Consider the following 18,910-nt stretch of genomic DNA (forward strand, 5'->3'; position numbering starts at 1 on the left):
TGTCTCCACGGTGAATTTAAGCGACCCAGCCACGGCCACGCTGCTATGAAAATAAAAGTGAATTACAAATTTAACAGTAATAATATGTTAAACCGCCCGCGCCCGTGCCTAATAAGTGTCCTTCAAGCTTGATGTGCCCAGCCCTTAAAACAGTGAGCTTAGCTGTCTATCTGCGAATGTGAAAAGCGCCAAATAACTCGACGAAACTTGTACATATATGAATACAAGAGCCGCGTGTGCGGGTGTATGTGTTTATTGGGGTTACAAAAAATAAAACAAACAACAACGTCAGCGCGGTGGCATTGCCAACAGCAAGCACCCACGCCCTAGATTGCCGAATTATTTTTATGCCCCTAGGCGGCCATTGAAGATAATTTGAAATAGGGAAGACCGTAAAACAAGCCTTCGCAGGCCATCGTTTAGTTCCTTTGCGGTACCTGATTTTCCCCGAATTTACAAATTGCAAGCTGCTGGCAACGCTGTCACGCTACACACGCACGCACACCCGCACAGCGAGGGGAGAGCGAGCGAGAGAGCGGCTCATTCTCTGTTGCCGCTCCGCCTGGAAACGTCGCAGTCGTCGGTGTATTTTTAATCGCTTTTCCCTACTCGCCTCCGCCCGAGAAATGTATTATTATTAACCCAAACAGCGCGCTGCCGAATATGCATGATTTATTGTTTATATATGTGCGCCAACTAATCACGGATTCGCTTCGTTTCCATTTCCACAGCACCAGTGAGTGAGAGAGCGCGGAGAGCCAGGAGAGAATTCCAACCTGCCCGTGTGTGCTGTGCAGTGCGAGTGCCTGCCTGTGTCTGTGTGTGTGTGTGGTGCATCAAGGCTGATAAAACTAAATCTGAAACTAAAACCACAACTAAATTTAAAATAAACTCCAAAAGCGTCCTCTAATTGCGCACAACACAGCAGCTCTAATCACAAAATGGAAGCGATTGCCAAACACGATTTCTCCGCGACGGCCGACGACGAGCTGAGTTTTCGCAAAACTCAGATCCTAAAGGTGAGTAGTAGTATCTGGATCTATTCATGGACTACGTGGGGCGGGGCAGGACCTGCATGCATAATCCGCCGCGATGCAGTTGCTCCAGGTCGTTGGCTTAACCCACATCCCGGGCCAGACGGATTTTGCTGCTACATGCATTCCGACGAACTCGAGTGGAGGCACACTAGTAAGGGCTGGCAGGGGCGGTTCAAAAGGTGCATCCGCAAAAGGCACTAAAGGATTGCGACTAATGACTCACCGTGGCTCAAATGCCCTCACAGAACCTAGCAAACTCCTATGACTACATTCGTTCCACTCCTTTTCCGCCTGCCTAAAAGCACAGTGCATATAGAACCCCAAATAATATTGGAAATGTGAAGACATGGGAGTGCAGGTCAAGTTCTAACTTATAGGAGGGTACGACTCTGTATGTTCCATGTTAACTAAGAAAAACACAAACTTTGATTTGCCGATGCTAACTTCCTTTCCTTAATAACCGAAAGTTATATAGTTGTCAACGGGGACATGGCCCACATGGCCTAACCACTCATTAATAGCTTGTATAACACATTGTTTATATGTATTATTTAATGTTTCGTGTTTATTTGTACTCTAACATATATTTTGCATTGCTTGCTTTATCATTCAGGTGATATGATTCTCCGCAGCCAATTCAGCTTTTGAGGGCACATCCGATCTGAGCTCGGTGGGTTTTCTTTTCTGGCAAACAAAAAGGCAGCAGCCAGGCTGCGATTCGATCTCTTTCGCAGTTGCCTTCCTTCCAGGTGTTTGTGCTGGCTGTCCTAGGCCAAACCCTTTGTTTTGGCTGGCGAATTTTCCGGTTTCTTGTTGCCAGGGCGCGCTGTAAGCTGATTTTCGTTGCTGTGTGTCTACCTTGTCGTAGGTTAGTCACAGCAGGAACCCAGGCCTGTGGCAGGTTTTTTCCCTTTTGCATTTTTCCATATGCTGTGCGGCTGCGGCTGATTGATGGTGTCAATGACTCGCCGAAGAAGCTTCGTTATCGCTCCCCGAAGGTCAAGTATGTGCGTTGCTCTCGCCCATTAGAGAGCCTACGCCTAGGAGAGCTGTCGAGGAACTTCCTCCCTAGTGCGGCTTATCAGTCAATAAACATCCCCACTGATAAGAGCCGTTCGTTTAACCCAACTGTCTTGCCGGCCATTACCGGTCCGGGATAGAGGCACCCAGAGGTGCAAGCTAATCCCGTCGCAGATATGGGCCCCAGTTCGAACTTCGGCCGCATTTGTTTGCCTCGCTTAGTCACTCGATGGCCTTATCTGAAAAGATTTCCAATCCACGAATCGCACAGACACAGCGATAGAGGACCCAGCCCGTGAATCATCATTCGCCTCTCTCCAGAAACTGGTTTTCAGAGCAGCAGATATTTCTTGGATATTTGGATTTAGTTTTCTGGGAACTACACCTCGAGTTGTAACGGCTTTGTGGGACACCAAAAAAAACCAAGTTTTGTCAGAACGATGGGCGAAATGGGATTCCAGGTTTAACTTTCGCTGGTCGCAAAAACAACAAAAGTGAACGTTCGTGCCGCTTTGACACTTTTCAGCGTTGAACCCGAATCCGAACCTACAATAGAATTTTTCTCTAGTAATTACATAAGCATACGAGAATAAACAATTGATAATAACACTCATGGCCACTACGTGCCAGCTTTCCTAGAGCGCCGTGAAATATTTATGCATTATCCAACAGCCAGGCACAGGCACTGAAATACTTAAAGTTACCCCTGAAAATGTTTTCAAGTGGGCTTGTACTAGTACTGCTGTTATTTGTCAGAATAACACGGTTGATTTTATTAGAATTTTTAGTATAATCAGAATCAGTGCAGTTTTCCTTCCGCATGCTTAGGTGAAAACCGTAACGACTGCACAGATTGCCCCTTAAATTTCTCTGTGTGTAGGGCCGCGAGAAAACTTTCTGTAATAGACTACGAATCCGTGGAAATGTTCTCGGCGGACTGCTTTCAATGAATGAAACAAGCTAAAAATAAATAAATATACAATGAACAATGTCTGGGTGACAGATGCGGGTGGGATCGGTTGTGGGGGTGTCTAGAACTATGGAGCTATGCCAATTAGTCGGGACAGATCCAGCTGAGCGGGCAAATCCACTGCCACTGCTAACAGTGAAAACAATAATTGAGTTTTACATAAGCTGGCATCGACTCTGACGCCCACCACCCCCGAACCGCTCTCAAAATCCGACGTGCGAAATCTTAACCAAAACAAGAAAAGAAGTTAACTTCGGCAAGCCGAAGTTTGTATACCCTTGCAGTTATAAAAAATAATCAATAATTCTATTAATTTGAATTCGAAATTCTCAAAAGTATAAAAATTTATATTCCCAATATTATAAGATAATATCTTAAAAAGCTCCAAAGCTATAATTGGTTTCACATTATTTGCCACCAATTATCCGATTGTTCCTATAGCAACTATATGATATAAGTGTCCGATTTTAATAAAATTTGATTCGAAATTCAGAACTAATTAAAAAATGTTATTTTCAAGCTCAAAAGGTTATATGTTAAAAAACACCAAAGATATAATTTTTATTTTATGTTTTCCGACTAATTTTCAGATCGTGCCTATGGCAGCTATATGATATAGTCATCCGATTTTGATAAAATTTAATTCGAAGTTCAGAACTTATTTAAAAACGTTATATCCAAGCTTAGAAAGGTATATGTTAAAAAACACCGAAGATATACTTTTTTTTAAATTTTTTCCCCGATAGTTCCTATGGGATCTATAAGATATAGTTGTCTGATCCGGCTGGTTTCAACTTATATGTATACTACCTGCAATAGAATGGAGACTCTTGGGAATGTTTCAGCCCTAGAGAGAGACTAGTTTTGCGTAGAAACGGACGGACAGACGGACATGGCTAGAACGACTCGTCTTGTGACGCTGATCAAGAATATATATACTTATGGGGTCGGAAACGTTTCCTTCCTTTGCGTTGCAAACTTATGACTGAAATCATTATACCCTCTTCAAGGGTATAAAAAACACAAGCTGGACTCTACTTTGAAATATCTATTAATTGGGCTTAGCTGGGCTTTCCATGTCTTATTCTTTAATGTACACTGTTTTAAACAATACGATCGGTCGGAAATTACTCTTGAGATAAGGAAACCGAAGGAATTCATACCCAACAACCCCATGAATTTTCCCGTCCATCTAAATATTTTACTAAGTCGGTGTAGCATTAACGGGGAAGTTACCGATGACGCAGAAAATCTTGCATCTGTTTCCGACAACCCCTTAACTACTCAGTAGCAACAGGGGCCTAGTGACTCATTTGAATGTCATTCCATTATTGTAACTTGACGAACGTACCTTTTGGGAAACCTACACAAACCTGCCAAATAACTCGGTTACTCAATGAAAAATCTGCTGGCGAAAAACGAAAGAAATGCTTAGAGATAAGCACGCATTTGGTGGCGAAGAGTTCCTGGCCCGAAATACAAGCGCGAGGAGGTCGAAGTCAACACACTCAGCCAGCACTCTCGAATACGGGAATTCCCAGTGGATAAGCAAACTTGGAGGCCTTTTCCGTCAGATGAACGAAACCATAACAACTGCGATTACGTATACTGCTTATTGTGTCATTGGCACGCGGGATGGTCAAACGAATAAGCAGCTAGGAAAAAGTCCATTAGACACCCAAAAGTGAAACTCGCACTGGGCGAGCTCCGTTTCACTTAACATTCTTATCACATGTCAGCCATAATGCTTGTTTATTTTTAGCGGTTCGCAAGAAACAGATATGAGAATCGGGCAGATAGTAGCCATGTTTCCCAAGACGTAAGCCTCTCTTCATTGCCTGCCGCTGATTGCGCCCTGACACACTTTTGGGAGTCTCAATCAACAAACAATTGAACATTTTTTATCAAAATCTCTGGGGAATCGGGCCAGTCTCCAATAAACAAAGGGGAAAAATGTTTCGATTGATCCCCATTGTCTGGCGCGATTAAAGGGGTGCGGCCTTTAAAATGGAACATCAGAAGCAGGTTCTTACAAAGCCTTTTGGATGTCGAGCTTTTTATTTTGTATTTGGTGTATAAGCGACCGGCAAACAAGATTTAATGGCGTTAAATCTGACTAAAATCGTGGTTATAATCAATTTATTAACACTCTTAAAAGGCGTCACTCGTGACTTTTTGTCCCATGTTTAGTTATTAAAAAATCAACCGTGATTTTGGAAGCCTATTAAAAGATCTATGCTCAGTTGACTGACTTACATCAAATAATTAAGCGATGTCATAATAAACTACTACCAACGGCATAAACCAAATTCGTTTTCAAAGTCTTTATACCTCCAAGTATAAACAAGTTTCATTATTTTTTGACAATACGCTATAAAAAGCCCTGTCTTACAGATATTAAACATGGAGGATGATTCAAATTGGTATCGTGCCGAGCTGGATGGGAAAGAAGGCCTCATACCCAGTAATTACATAGAAATGAAGAATCACGAGTATGTTTAAGCCGAAACCTCTAAATAAAAACTCATTTAATCGTCGTTTACTTTGTAGTTGGTATTATGGACGTATCACTCGTGCCGATGCCGAAAAGTTACTGTCAAACAAGCACGAAGGTGCCTTTTTGATACGCATCAGCGAATCCAGTCCCGGCGATTTCTCCTTATCAGTCAAGTAAGTTTCTTCCCGAGATCCCTTCCATGAAACACAAGTCAATAATGTTCTTGCCGCACAGATGCCTCGATGGTGTTCAGCATTTCAAGGTTCTGCGCGACGCCCAAAGCAAATTCTTTCTCTGGGTGGTCAAGTTCAACTCCCTCAACGAACTGGTCGAATATCATCGGACGGCGAGCGTATCCCGGTCGCAGGAAGTCAAATTGCGTGATATGATACCTGAAGAGGTGGGTGTGCTGTCCAGTTTGCTGACGTTTCTGTCGAATAGACACACGGACTCATTTTAAAAATACAAATTTCGCGTAACACATTGAGGTCATGCTTTTGCACGCAGAAGCCCACCCGTTTGAACTATAAACAAACAGCGATGCCAAGAGTATTAGATTATATTCACGATGCCCACCGATTTCTTATTGCAGATGCTCGTGCAGGCGCTGTACGATTTTGTGCCACAGGAATCCGGGGAATTGGACTTCAGACGCGGCGATGTCATCACCGTCACAGACCGCTCCGATGAGAACTGGTGGAACGGCGAGATCGGCAATAGGAAAGGAATCTTCCCAGCAACTTATGTGACGCCATATCATTCATAATAAGATAACTTCTAAGGAGGGACGCCACCACACCCTCTTCCCTTCATCGCAGAAAACACAACACTCCCCCTCAACGGTTAGGCAGCATCATCAGTAATTGCAAATAACAGCAAGAAGGCACTAAAAACGATTGCATTTTTTACGTTTTGACGTTTTTTGATAAAACAATACATTACGATACCATTACGAAATCGTTTCATAGCAACTGAGTGACACTTAAAACTAGATATGTACATTTATTTGTGTAAACATAGCAGCGGACGAATAAAGAGCACTTGATCCGAGTTTTCTCTGGCATTTTGCTGTACAGAAAGCAAGCTCACAGCTTACACTTTGACCGCAGCTATAGGCTTATGCAAGTATGTCTACATACCAGATGGCACTATTATTATTGTAAACGAACGGATTTTTGATATAAATATATAATTTAAGTTCGATAAAGGAATATTTGTACTGTGCTTCGAAACGAGTGTTGAGAGTTGCCCTTAATGTGCTCTTTAGTTTATTTGATGTTTGACGGAGTGCGTTTTAAGCGAATAAACACCTATTATTATGATTATATGATAACGAATTACCAACCAACCTAATGCTTAACACGTTTCATAGAAAACAAAACAAATTTACTATAAAAACAAAACATTTGCCTAAATGTCTCAAAGCTGAAGACAATTAAAACAAACTTATATTATATTATGGTAATTTCCTACTATGTAAATTAAATTAATTTTTGCATCGCTGGTTACTTCATGCAAACATGCACGCATCCATAATTAAAAATGTATCTCCATATAAACTAACGATATTAGGCCTCGGCTGCACATGCAACGTTTGCGGCGGCGACTGCAATTTAATAATATGAAGTTCGGTCCTCGCACTTTGAAATTTGAAATTGTCAATAATTTAGCTGTTTGCTTCTTATACTGTTTGCAAACCTTCTTCTGATTACCAACACGATTATAGGCGAAAAAAACAAACGGAAGGAAACATTTGTGACACGTGTAAAAAGTTTCAAACCGATGCTATATCACAATGTGCTATAAATTATGACTACTAATATTTAGATTGGTTCAGTGTGCTGTGTAAAACCTTTTTGTCATCAGCAAAGCGAAATAGTTGCACGTTCCATCGTTTTCAACTACATAGCTATATGCATACACAAATGTAATGAGAGTTGCCAATATAAAGTATTTTAAACAATAACAAAACGCTAAAACGAAACATTTTAAGCCTATTTTTTTATCTCTATATATATATATCGAAGCAAATACATTTATACATTTTCCTAATATCCACCAAACTAAGAAACACGACGACGATGCCTCAAGGAAACAACACATCAAAAATAACTTTTGATAGGCCATAGTTTACATAAGCCGCAATTTATATTGGGCAGCAGCTGGACACACGACAGTTTTGTACTTTTTGAGCATATTTGCAGACGTTGGCGAACATTTCTCGGCCCAGAACCAGTAGTTGCCGCATATTTAAACTTAAATTCTAATCGTAACAATAAAGCAGGCAAATGACAAGGTTTAGATAATAACTAAAAAGCAAATACACAAATGAAGCATTGCATACGGTATGTTAAGTTGAGGACGTAGTTTAAGCAACAAACTGATTTATCTAATAAACTATGATATATAAATTTGAATTCGGTTCGTTGGGGGAGGGCGTGAGCAGGGGGCTATCGATAGTTTTCATTGTTTTTATTTAACGATAAAGAGTATGTCGCTGTTATACTAACGAATCTCATGGGTTTTAATCTTTACTAAGGCCCGTTACAATATGAACGCCCGGAACAGCCGACCCAAGCGGGAAAAAGGCATACGGAACAATTAGTGGTAATGTGTTTTATTTATTATATATATATATATATATTTTATTATATAATTATAATGGGAAAATATTTGTTCTGTCGGTGGTACTCAATATCTGTTGTACTACCGGGGAGAGCATGGAATAGAGTCCACCAATAGTGCGCCAGCATTGTGGGAATAGTAGTTTCTCAAATCCTTCTACACTTTCTTGAATCTTTGGAGACAAGAAGTAGGGAGCCATAACAGATAGGAATTCAATGCGTACCAAAATGCCAAGAGTTCTGAATTCCGAGCATAGGCAAGCGAACACCAGTAATGCAGCTGTGATCATGAAAATAGTAGTGAGCTTGAGCTCTCCACTTTAGCTAGGAAAATTCATCAAATTAACCGCTCATAAAAATAATTGTGATTACTAAAAATTAAAAAAACTTAACTAAAACTCCAAAATATCTCAAAAAATCATAGTCTTTATTTATCATTTCCACCATCCACAGCTGAGTTTTACAATAGGTACAACTCTCCTAGCATCAATAGAGTTTTCAATAGAGTTTAGGTCTGGAGACGATCTCTTGTGATGCAATCCAAGCATTCGAGTGCTTACTTGTGCGTCTCGGATCATTGTCATGTTGGGACGTCCACTCTTAGGCCATTTCACAGCTGGCATAAGGTAGCATAGTGATTTCTCAAGTATCAACGTAAGTAAGTACCACCAAACAACAATTTTGCTCTCATCAGTCCGAAGTATATTGCGCCAGATGTTAATGGGCCACTTTTGAAAACTCTATTTTTGCAGCTATGTGCTTATGTGTCAAAAGGGGTACCTTTATTGGATTTCTGGTAAATAAATTAATTAATTGTTTTTTTAATCTTCCCTGCATTTAACTTACTATTGACGTTCCTGACTTCTAGTTTTTTTTTTGAACTTCTCACATCAAGCACTATTATTTTGATGAGCGCCCAATTTAGCTTGCATATTATAATTATAATAAAAAATTACTCTTCCCTTCTGGCAAATTCGAGACTGACGGAAAATGAAATAGAGTGTCGGGACTTCTGCTAGAAGATGTTAAGAATTGGTTGGGAATATCTAAGTTCTCCTCCCATAGGACAATGCACGCTGTGGTATACTTTTGGTATTTTATTCGAAATCCCTGATGGATTATTTCTTGCTCCCAGCATGGTCACACTGCTCATATGGAAATAAGAAAAAAAACTGCACGGCACGGTCGTCGAATTAAGTTAAATTTGTTAAGTAAACATACAAGTGCGGAGTCGTCGCGCGCACCCTCGTATCCGTACAGCCCACGCCACAGTTCGCAACCGCTGGACAAAGCGCGACCCGAGGTTTCGCCACCATTGCGGTCCACGTGTGGAAACAGCCAGGAAAAGCGAGCGCACACACAAGCGCGCTGCGAGGAACACGTATACAAATGCGCGCGAGGGAAAAGCGCTAGGTCAAAGGAAAGTGAAAAGTGAAAAGCGCGTCAGGGATTCGCAATCGAAGTTCGTACGACGTAACTCGAAGGAAAATGCCGCTGCTCGCCTACCGGGAGAAGCACATCTTGAGTGCCCAGCAGTTGAGGAAGCTGAGCGAGCACAAGTACTCCTGCTTCAGCGCCAGTCTCCTCGATCCGCTGCTGCAGCCGTGGTGGAACTGGCTGGTGGCCCAGACGCCCCTGTGGCTCGCCCCCAACCTCATCACTATCGTGGGATTGATCCTCAATGTGGTCACCACGCTGATATTAATCTGGTAAGCCCGTCGCCTTCGGACTCTTAAACTTGCCGGCGACCCCTTGACCCTCGCATAATCCGCGTTCTCAGCCTCTAAACGCTGCCCGGGGAAGAAATTTCCACCTCAAGTGGCGGGGATTATGAATCTGCATCAGCTGTTTGCTTCACTCTTTCAACTGTCACTTGTCATGTTCAGTTTGCCGGATTTGTTTGCTTGGGTTTGCCAGCTTTTTAAAGAAAATTCAGATGCAGAAAACTAACATTTTTGATGATTGATTTGTCAGCTCTTTCTAATTTGTTGAATAACAGAAAGTTCCATATATATTTCAAAGGGCAAATAAAATATTAAAAAATTTAATAGGTACTTTATTTAAATTTATTTATAGATTTGGCTTAGAAAATTGAGGGTAGTTAGATTGCCAAATCGTTACAGTACTGTTCTTATTAAATAGTTTTTCTAGTGTCTTAGAAAACTAAATAACTACATTTGTTTGTAAACGCACCAATGTTAATGTTTCATTACTGCAAGCCACAGGGATCAGGCGACCCCCGTTTTCGTTTCATAATGCGTAGCGATAGCGTATCGTTCCATAACTACACAGACTAACTAAACCAGGGGGAGGCGTGAAACTTGCGCATACGACGGACCCCCTCTCCAGAACTTGGACACAAACTATGCCCGTGATAAGATAGCGAGGGCTACTCGCCACTTTTCCCATTACATATGAACTGCGCGAAATATAAGTAATCGCAATCATCGTCGTTTGTCGTCGGCTTGTGACGCATTTCTTTAGACCGAGGGCGTTGCAATAAATGGCTTTTTTAAACGATGAGTAAATAAAGAAAGGCGAGCTAATCGTGGCTGCATCTAAAGGCCGATGAAACATCGCATCGAAATGCAGCAGGTACCAGAAGCCTTGCCTTGAAAGAACTGCTTAAAAAGCCGCAGCTTGTGAAACCAAAGTTCACATGAGTTAACCCACGTTTTGCATTTTCCAATTGTTTGCCTATCAATTGGGATACCTTTGATTGAATTAGAGTGACAATTTGCATTTCTAATTGATTTTTATGGGTCTTCCCACCAAAGTCCGGTACTTAAACATGTTCCGCTACTCTTAACAAACAACAAGTTGTAGCAATTACAAGAATAAAACATCGTTAGAGGGGGACTTTCTCCGAGACTGTGAAAAGATATGGCCCAGAAAGCAGCGTTTTTCTTTGTTTCTTGATATTTTTCACTGAGTATGCAGGCGATAAAGAGGTGAAAATAGTAAGACCCTGAAAGACTGCTGCTTTTAACACCTTTTTGCGATGTAAAGTCTAGTGTCCCCTCCAAGTCATGTGAAGTTTAATATCGTTTAAGGAAATTAAATATTAAAATACATATCAATCATTTAGTCATACACATTTTTGACTACTTTCCCTCAATTATGTCTGAATGCTTCAGAGGGTTGGCACGTCAACCAAAGGGGCCCAAAAGGCCTTTACTTCTGTCCCCCGGCAGATGAATCACCTTCAATGCTGCTCACGTGTCGGTCTGTTATTTTTAGATCGAAATACATGCTGTAGGATCTATATATTCATTCACAAACCTAGCCAAGAGACCGGACCGGTTTTTATTTGCACAGTATTATTTTTCTACTTCTGTTTGCAATTTGTATTTGTTTTAATAATTTTTGTTTCGCTAAAAAAATGAACTGCTGCCAGCCCGCTCGTGGATTTTCTGGACTTGTCTAGGTCAGTGGGACTCGATAAAGTAGTGTCAATCGTCGCATGATGATTCAGCTGGAATCAGGTGTTCTATTCTTTCCGCTGGCAGTTGTAGTGTGTCGAAATTCCGAGCCGGAACCGCAGAGTCAGCTGATTTGCGACGTGGCGGAGGAGATAGCAGCCCGCTAATCGGGCATTGTGAAGTGGCAGCAGCAAATAGTGATTTTATATTTAACCTGAGTAATAATTAAGAAGCCACGCTTCGGAACTTTGCTCATCAGGCGATATTATGCTCACTGACGTCAGTCTGTTCTCATTGCGAAGGGGAACGGCGCGGCTTGTTGACCAGGGAGCGCACGATTCGGTTAGAATTTATATTCCCTGGAAGTCGAATACAGCCCTAGTTCACTCTACCTTTCACTTACAAGAGATTATCAAATGTAATGGTAATATTGGAAATCATCAATACGGCTTGTTTAGGGCTTTAGGTTTTGATTATAATCTGGCTTGGATTTGTTAATTTGCTCCTTGCTTATTACAAAATGATTGATAGCTTACTTAACTTTTCGTCAATAAATTGGGTGTCGTTTTCCCCATTTATGAACAAATTGAATCATATTAAAGAAAGCAGCTAAAAGGATCTCAAGTCTGATTGTTCTTTTTCAAACCGTCTGTTGATAGGCTAGTAACTTGCTGATTTTTCAAATCCACATCCAGTTATAGCCCAAATGGCGTTGAGGCTCCGCCACGTTGGACCTGCGTGCTCTGCGCGCTGGGTCTGTTCATCTACCAGAGTCTTGACTCCATCGACGGGAAGCAGGCCCGTCGGACGAACACCTCTTCACCGCTGGGTGAGCTTTTCGACCATGGCTGTGACTCCATATCCACGGTGTTCGTGGCCCTGTCGGCATGCATTTCCTGCCAACTGGGACACTACCCCAACTGGCTGTTCTTCCAGGTGAGTGAAATGCGCACATTTTATTCAGAGCGTGATGAATTCGGAACTTTTCTTTCAGTGCTTCTGTGCTATAGCTCTCTTTTACTGCGCCCACTGGCAGACCTATGTGTCGGGAACGATGCGCTTCGGACGAATCGATGTGACGGAGGCGCAGTTTTCAATCATAGCCATTCATCTGGTATCAGCTGTGCTAGGCCCTGAGATCTGGCTGACCAAGGTAGAAGAGGTTCTGAAGGCACCCAGCGAGGACCTTCGAGTAACTCCTATTTTTTAGTGCATTATTTCCGGAAGTTCTTTGCATTCCTTTTTATTTATATATAAGCATATTTTTAAGAGTTATATTTCGTTACGTTTAGCGTAGACTTTAGCGTTCGAGATTCATACAGGATGCTTTGAATTAAGCTTGGCTAGGATGCCCTTAGTTCCGTTTAGTATGGTTTAGCGTGCTAGTTTAGTTTTGAGTTTGATTACTCTACCTTTAAGTTTCCATGTTTTAAGCATGGACAGGTCAGAACAGATAACTCTCTGATGTACTGCACAGGTTTCGTTTAGAGTCTAGTAAAAATTGAAAGGCGACGAGTATTTGTAATGTACTTCTACTTCTACTTTTATGTACCTAATGCGTACTGCGGGCGCTCTCTAATCAAACCTGCCGAAATCCCATGCCTATCGCGATAAAAACACTTAACAACCCAACACCACACCCACATATAACACCAGATCGGCATCGGCAGCATAGAGCTTTGGTATGGGCCGGCACTGACGACCATTGTGTGCGGTCTGCTTTCCCTAACCTATGTATTTTCCGTCATTAAAGCCGGTGGTGTTGGCAAGAATGGCTCCACAGTTGCTGTAAGTCCTTAACTCACACAGAACACACACACGAACACGTAACACTAAAACCACGACAACAACACCACAAACGCACACAAAACAGAAAATATTTTGGCTCCTCAAAAGAGATCGATCTGATTTGAACGAGTTTTCAGTTTTCACCCAGCTTTCTATTCGCTGACTAGCTCAGCTGAGTTTCGAGGAAGGTGCGTGGCGTGAGGATGACCCCTTAACCCCTCTATCCCACTCTTTAACCCCCAACTGCTTGCCTATTTAACCTGTGCCGTTGTTGATTCTTGTTCAGTGTCTTTGGTTTTACCGGCGCAGCTGCTGCAAAAATAATAATACCTGCTTTGTTGCTATTGAAACCACTCAATCATGACATAATTGGAAGCAATTCGAGAGCATGCCTGAAATAAACACATACACAATAACTATTTGAGGCTGCTGAATGAAACATTTAAGTTAATTGTTAGTTACCCCTAAATTAATCTATGTATTTTCCCTGTCCAATTGTCCAGTTGACATTTTTGGTATTTCTATTTACTATTTATGTCTTCAATGTCTTCCGGTTTTGGATTTACCTATTTAACCCAAAAATAATATTAAAGTCTTTGCTATTTCTTACGTATTACCCTTAAGTATATATTGTAAGAGAGGTCTTCGGGGTATTCACAGCTTGAAAAACTGTTAGCACTCCACGGTCTCTTTAACCAATCCAAACATTGTATCAAAAAATTTTCCCATCCTTGAACGTAGTCAAATATTCTAAATTTTATGTTTTCTTGCAATCTTTCATCTTTACTAGATACCAATCGTGGGCCTTTCATGGAATTATACAATATTAATATTTATCACATTCGGTTATACCTTGAATATAATCAATTTCTTAAAAATGTTTACTGAAGGCGGCAGTGGCAAAAACGGCTCCTCAGTTGCTGTAAGCATTGCACCCACCTCTTGCAATAACGAGGCGAAAAATATTGTAATCCCAGTAAAAACATAACAGACTAACCTGAAAGCGGCTCATAAATTAGTTCGTAGCCCCAGCCATAACATTTTTATCTAATTTTGGTTCTGCTTTTTGGGTTCTCTACTAATATCCGATTTGCATTTTCCGTTGACTTGGATTTGGAAATGGCTTGCGGTTTCGGCTCGATCGGTGGAGGGCTCTGGAATTTGGTTTGGGGTCTAGCACTCGATAAGTTCCTACTCCTCATACCATATTAAGCATGCTGCTGCTTGGGATTAATTAGATTTTTGAGTGGTTTTACTTTCCACTGATTTACTAATCGAATGACATTGGTATTTATTATTTAAGTTTTTAGCCTAAGTGTACATCTAATCAACATGCATATTGCCTTGCCTTTGGTGATTTTGGAGGTTGTAAAAATTAACCTTTAAGTTTTTAAGCCACTCTTTTGTTACCGAAAGACTTCTGGAAAACCCGCAACTGTTCTGTAATTACAAATGAAATTTTAATGGGCGCCGTTCTTTTCTCCCGCACGCAATCAAACAATCAACCACTCAATCAATATCGGTTGACAAAACCAAAACGAACCCGAATCCCATTCCCCAAAACCTTGAAATTGGCAGCTACCGTACTTCAATTGCGAATCCCGATTTTTGCCAATTTACGTGGCCTGCGGCGTAGATTTGATTCTAGCACTCCGCTACTCGAGGTGCATTTTGACCGAAGGGTGCGGAAAGAACGGATCGTCGGTTGCAGTAAGAACTCTTCCTTTTAATTGGTCTAGAAGAACTCCCAACGAAATAGTCTCGTCCTCGTCCTGGTGAGCAGTGCGTTTGCAAAAACACATATCTCATGCGGTGTCTGGTACCCTGTGTCCTATGTGTCTCGAACGCACTGTAAATCGGCTTCGGTTACCTTCCCTTGAGTAATGCTAACTTTATCGATCCCAGTGCACGTCCAATTTTCGTTGATACCTAGTGTAATTATTTGTTTAGCTCGTAGTTCTTGTGTTGGTGACAGTTTGGCATGGCACGTAGTTTGTTTTCGTTTGGCATTGTGCTTTCGTTTGGTAAATTGGCTTCGTATACTGACATGTGCATTTTAAACCCCAGAAAAACCAACCAATCAACCACCCACCCACACACCCGCCCAACAGCGCTAGACCATGTAAATAATACATGTAATAAACAAATCTGAAAGCGCAATTTCCCCTCGAGTCTGTCTCTGGACATATCTGGAGGGGAAATTGCTGAACCCCACCAAAAGCCAAAAGACTTTTTGTTCACTTTTGTTTGTGCACTCTCGAATTGTTGTGACCCTTGCAAAATGTGCCGTGATTCACAATTGACTAACAAATTGTTCGAAGTCCAATGAGCACCAAGCCGCCAGCGGTGACACTTTGCAAGCGAGCAGCAAACCCCAATATTCCGCCTAATTTAATCTTCTCCGAACTCCCGCAGGGCACCAGTGTCCTGTCGCCCAGCATTCCGCTTACTCTGGTGGTGCTGCCCGCCCTGATGATTGCCCAGAAGTCACCGCAGAACATCTTCACCGAGCACGCCTCGGTATACATCCTGGCCTTCGGCATGGTGGCCGCGAAGGTCACCAACAAGTTGGTGGTAAGTCTCTAGTTTTGCCCCTGGTCCAGTTGGTTTGGGTCATCTGGTGTTCTATAAAAGGCGAATGAAATGGTTCGGACTTAACTTTTCAAATATATTCATATATTGAAGTATATATCAATGCATGTCACACATGTGCGTCATTAATGAACAAAAACTTCCTAGCGTGTGTGTCAGATACACTCGTATGTTAGAGTCGTCCGATTTTTATTAAATTAACTTGCTTACTACAAACTACGAAATTCGTAAAAATACAAAAAATGATAATCCCAATAGTTAAGGTAACAATTAAAAACACCGAAGCTATAATTTATTCCATATTATTTTAAAATTAAATTCGAAATTCAGAACTAGTAAAAAAGTAGTTGTCCGGTCCGGCTGGATCCGACTTTTATACTATCTGCAAAAGAAGGAAGACTTTTGAGAAAGTTTCAGCCCGATAGCTTTAAACCTGAGAGACTAGTTTGCGTAGAAACGGACGGACGGACAGATGGACATGGCTAGGTCGACTCGCCTAGAGATGCCGAGCAAGAATATATATACTTTATGGGGCCGGAAACGTCTGCTTCACTGCGTGGCAAACTTCTGACTGAAATCATGATACTATCTGCAAAAGTATAAAAACACACATACATAACTACATATGTGAAAAGTAGAAGTAGAGCTATAACGCCTAATTCTCAATCTATTATTATCTTACAGATTGCCCACATGACCAAGTCGGAGATGGAGTACCTGGACTGGTCGCTGCTCGGTCCCTCGCTGCTGTTCCTGAACCAGTACTTTAACTGCATCGTACCCGAGATCTGGCTGCTGTGGTTCACGCTCATGTGGGGCACCCAGGATCTGCTGCGTTACTGCTCCCAGGTGTGCCTGGAGATCTGCCAGCACCTGCGCATCGATCTCTTCCGGATACCGTACACGCCCAAGGGTCAGGCCCCGCATCCGGCCACTGCCTCTGTGAGCAGTCAGAGCAACATTGGCAGCAGTGCGGACAAGAACGGCGGCACTGCGCATCGGAAGTCGAAGAGCAAACCGCACTAGGTGTCGGTTTTCCACTACATTAATTAGTTTCCTTTTAAATATTTACGTCGTTAGAGCCGAGGGATACTCGTTGGAGCAGGCGGAGCGGAGTAATCACAACCCAACAAAATTCCCCGTCAATGTGTAAGCTAAAACAGGATAAACACAACCAAACGAAATGAAACATAACAAAACAGATAGAAACGTTAGAAAAAGGGCGAAGCAAAATGTTGCTCCTACATTTTAGGAATAGTATACAGCACGTGTTGTAGCCAAGAAGGCAAGGTGGCTAGGGCTACTGGGAGAAAGAACTGTTGCAGTCTCCGATATCAATTACATGGCTAAATATATAAATATAAATATATTTTGTATGATTGTGTAAGCTGTAATAAATCTAGATTGCAGTATTTTTACTGTGCTAAATCACACTTGTGCAAATGCCAAAAAAAAAAGCAGACTAAGCCTAAAATAGCTCGATTAAAGCTCAATTTACGATTAAGTCTTGACCACCCATTGGCGATCGATCCATCCCACAAAAGACAACAAAATAAGAGAGCGCAGTTGCGATTTTGCGATTTTCAGTTGAGGCCAGTATATCTATTCATGTTACTCTTGTTAGTGCTTAGTTTTCACTCATAGGGGTCGTTCGAAGGGCCGCGACATTCTAAATGGTGACTCATTTTAAAAAGCGCACTACCTACTCTGACTAGGCCCATAATTTTAGTGCGTTTTGCGTGACATCTTATGGATCCTAATCCTAGATAAAACCTATATTATTTGTAGCTCGCACGGCGCTGGCCGGTAACTTTATAGTTAAACTATTATGGATTATGTTTTGTGTTGTACAATGGAGACGAAACAAACAAAAAGAACCAGAAATAAAACGAATTGATAAAACTAAAAGGAGTTGTATTTATATGGTGGTCTACATAGACAAACTTAAGACATTTTAAGGAATATACTTAAAGTTAGTCTTCAATTTTAGGAAATGTTTGTATTCAAAACATCGCTTTGAACTAACAATGGGTCCCGTCGCAGAGGAAGCCCATCAAAGCCATGTCGCGCACCTCCAGAGTGACGCGATTGCGGTGTTTGGTGAGCATGTAGGAGTCGGCCAGACGCTGCGTCAGATACAGTTCGCTGGACACCTGCATGGCTGTGAGGGCGCCTTCGGTGATCCTCATCGGTGATCCGTCGCTGTACTTGATGATAAACTCGCGAACCAGACGCGAGAACGGCAGCTTGGGTATCAGCACGCCGGGATGATTCTGCAGATGAAGGATCTCTACATCCATCCTTCTGGCTCTGCTCAAGGGTTTGGCCATCTTGCGTCTCCTGGTCTGATTCTGGGCACCAATCGATCCGTTTGCCGCTGCCTGAGTCCTGGACGGCTGGCTGGGAGCCAGGCGCCTTTCCTGCTGACCGCTCATCCTGCGCGTCCCCGGCGAGCTGGCTGGCGTCCGATTCTCCTGATCCTCCTCATCGCTGAAAGTTCTTCCCGCTGCTCGCGACCCAGGGCCACCTGAGGTCTCCTTGTGCAGCGTCGAGCATCGGCGGTTGGAATTCAGGGTGAGCCGGCTTGTGGTGAACTCCAAGCCGTAGTCGGTGCCATCTTCCGGTTCAGGCGATCGGAAAGCCGTGTCGTCGTCGCTCCCTGCGTTAGTGTCGCCTAGCATTGGCTTGGCCACCGGCGCCCAGGGTTTCTCCGGTCCTTCTCTTCTTGGCATATTTCGTATTCAGGAATACGAATATAAATGATAAATTTATATATATAAGAATAAATTTAAGACAGAAATGATTTTTTTTTACTTTATTTTCAAGCGCGATCCCGCCGCTTTTCTATATAGAGAAGTTCACATCTATGTCATCGATGTTTTCAAAACATCGAAGAGGAAGAAGAGGGGGGAGAACTATCGACGAATTAATAGCGCCTTATACAAAGGTTAAGAAACATT

General features: G+C 42.2%; 3 protein-coding genes across 10 annotated transcripts; 2 read left to right on the forward strand and 1 right to left on the reverse strand.

The window, feature by feature from the left end:
- Positions 1 to 5: 5 nt before the first annotated feature.
- LOC108029473 (growth factor receptor-bound protein 2) lies at positions 6 to 7,935 on the forward strand. 4 transcript variants are annotated; one of them, XM_017101728.3, is made up of 6 exons: positions 6 to 152; positions 732 to 1,019; positions 5,422 to 5,519; positions 5,578 to 5,697; positions 5,759 to 5,924; positions 6,117 to 7,935. In XM_017101728.3, the coding sequence occupies exons 2-6, from the start codon at positions 942 to 944 to the stop codon at positions 6,288 to 6,290; spliced, it is 636 nt and encodes a 211-aa protein (XP_016957217.1). In that variant the 5' UTR covers positions 6 to 152; positions 732 to 941; the 3' UTR covers positions 6,291 to 7,935. The 4 variants fall into 4 exon arrangements, with proteins under 4 accessions (XP_016957217.1, XP_016957219.1, XP_016957218.1 ...); XM_017101730.2 differs by having other exon boundaries at positions 8 to 57; XM_017101729.3 differs by lacking the exon at positions 6 to 152 and adding an exon at positions 524 to 628.
- A 1,363-nt stretch (positions 7,936 to 9,298) lies between these two features.
- On the forward strand, positions 9,299 to 17,858 carry LOC108029630 (cholinephosphotransferase 1). Of its 4 annotated transcripts, none has more exons than XM_050887414.1 (6): positions 9,299 to 9,857; positions 12,266 to 12,506; positions 12,565 to 12,762; positions 14,937 to 15,068; positions 15,774 to 15,932; positions 16,635 to 17,858. In XM_050887414.1, the coding sequence occupies exons 1-6, from the start codon at positions 9,637 to 9,639 to the stop codon at positions 16,974 to 16,976; spliced, it is 1,293 nt and encodes a 430-aa protein (XP_050743371.1). In that variant the 5' UTR covers positions 9,299 to 9,636; the 3' UTR covers positions 16,977 to 17,858. The 4 variants fall into 4 exon arrangements, with proteins under 4 accessions (XP_050743371.1, XP_016957515.1, XP_016957513.1 ...); XM_017102026.3 differs by having other exon boundaries at positions 9,300 to 9,857; positions 12,565 to 12,723; XM_017102024.3 differs by lacking the exon at positions 14,937 to 15,068 and adding an exon at positions 13,227 to 13,358 and having other exon boundaries at positions 9,301 to 9,857; positions 12,565 to 12,723.
- Positions 17,848 to 18,887, reverse strand: LOC108029631 (histone H3-like centromeric protein cid). Of its 2 annotated transcripts, none has more exons than XM_017102028.3 (2): positions 18,765 to 18,887; positions 17,848 to 18,671 (listed from the first exon to the last, which is right to left on the reverse strand). In XM_017102028.3, the coding sequence occupies exon 2, from the start codon at positions 18,629 to 18,631 to the stop codon at positions 17,972 to 17,974; it is 660 nt and encodes a 219-aa protein (XP_016957517.1). In that variant the 5' UTR covers positions 18,632 to 18,671; positions 18,765 to 18,887; the 3' UTR covers positions 17,848 to 17,971. The 2 variants fall into 2 exon arrangements, with proteins under 2 accessions (XP_016957517.1, XP_050743372.1); XM_050887415.1 differs by having other exon boundaries at positions 17,848 to 18,674.
- Positions 18,888 to 18,910: the final 23 nt, after the last annotated feature.

The sequence above is a fragment of the Drosophila biarmipes genome, chromosome 2R, assembly GCF_025231255.1.
Source record: "Drosophila biarmipes strain raj3 chromosome 2R, RU_DBia_V1.1, whole genome shotgun sequence".
In the NCBI taxonomy this organism is placed as follows: domain Eukaryota; kingdom Metazoa; phylum Arthropoda; class Insecta; order Diptera; family Drosophilidae; genus Drosophila; species Drosophila biarmipes.

Excerpts from the sequence above, each read along its gene's own strand:
- LOC108029631 (XM_017102028.3), bottom strand. The coding sequence starts at position 18,631 with ATGCTAGGCGACACTAACGCAGGGAGCGACGACGACACGGCTTTCCGA.
- LOC108029473 (XM_017101728.3), top strand. The coding sequence starts at position 942 with ATGGAAGCGATTGCCAAACACGATTTCTCCGCGACGGCCGACGACGAG. Across the intron at positions 5,698-5,758 it reads GATTTCTCCTTATCAGTCAA|ATGCCTCGATGGTGTTCAGC; the intron begins GTAAGTTTCTTC and ends CTTGCCGCACAG. Across the intron at positions 5,925-6,116 it reads GTGATATGATACCTGAAGAG|ATGCTCGTGCAGGCGCTGTA; the intron begins GTGGGTGTGCTG and ends TTCTTATTGCAG.
- LOC108029630 (XM_050887414.1), top strand. The coding sequence starts at position 9,637 with ATGCCGCTGCTCGCCTACCGGGAGAAGCACATCTTGAGTGCCCAGCAG. Across the intron at positions 9,858-12,265 it reads ACCACGCTGATATTAATCTG|TTATAGCCCAAATGGCGTTG; the intron begins GTAAGCCCGTCG and ends ATCCACATCCAG. Across the intron at positions 12,507-12,564 it reads CCAACTGGCTGTTCTTCCAG|TGCTTCTGTGCTATAGCTCT; the intron begins GTGAGTGAAATG and ends CTTTTCTTTCAG.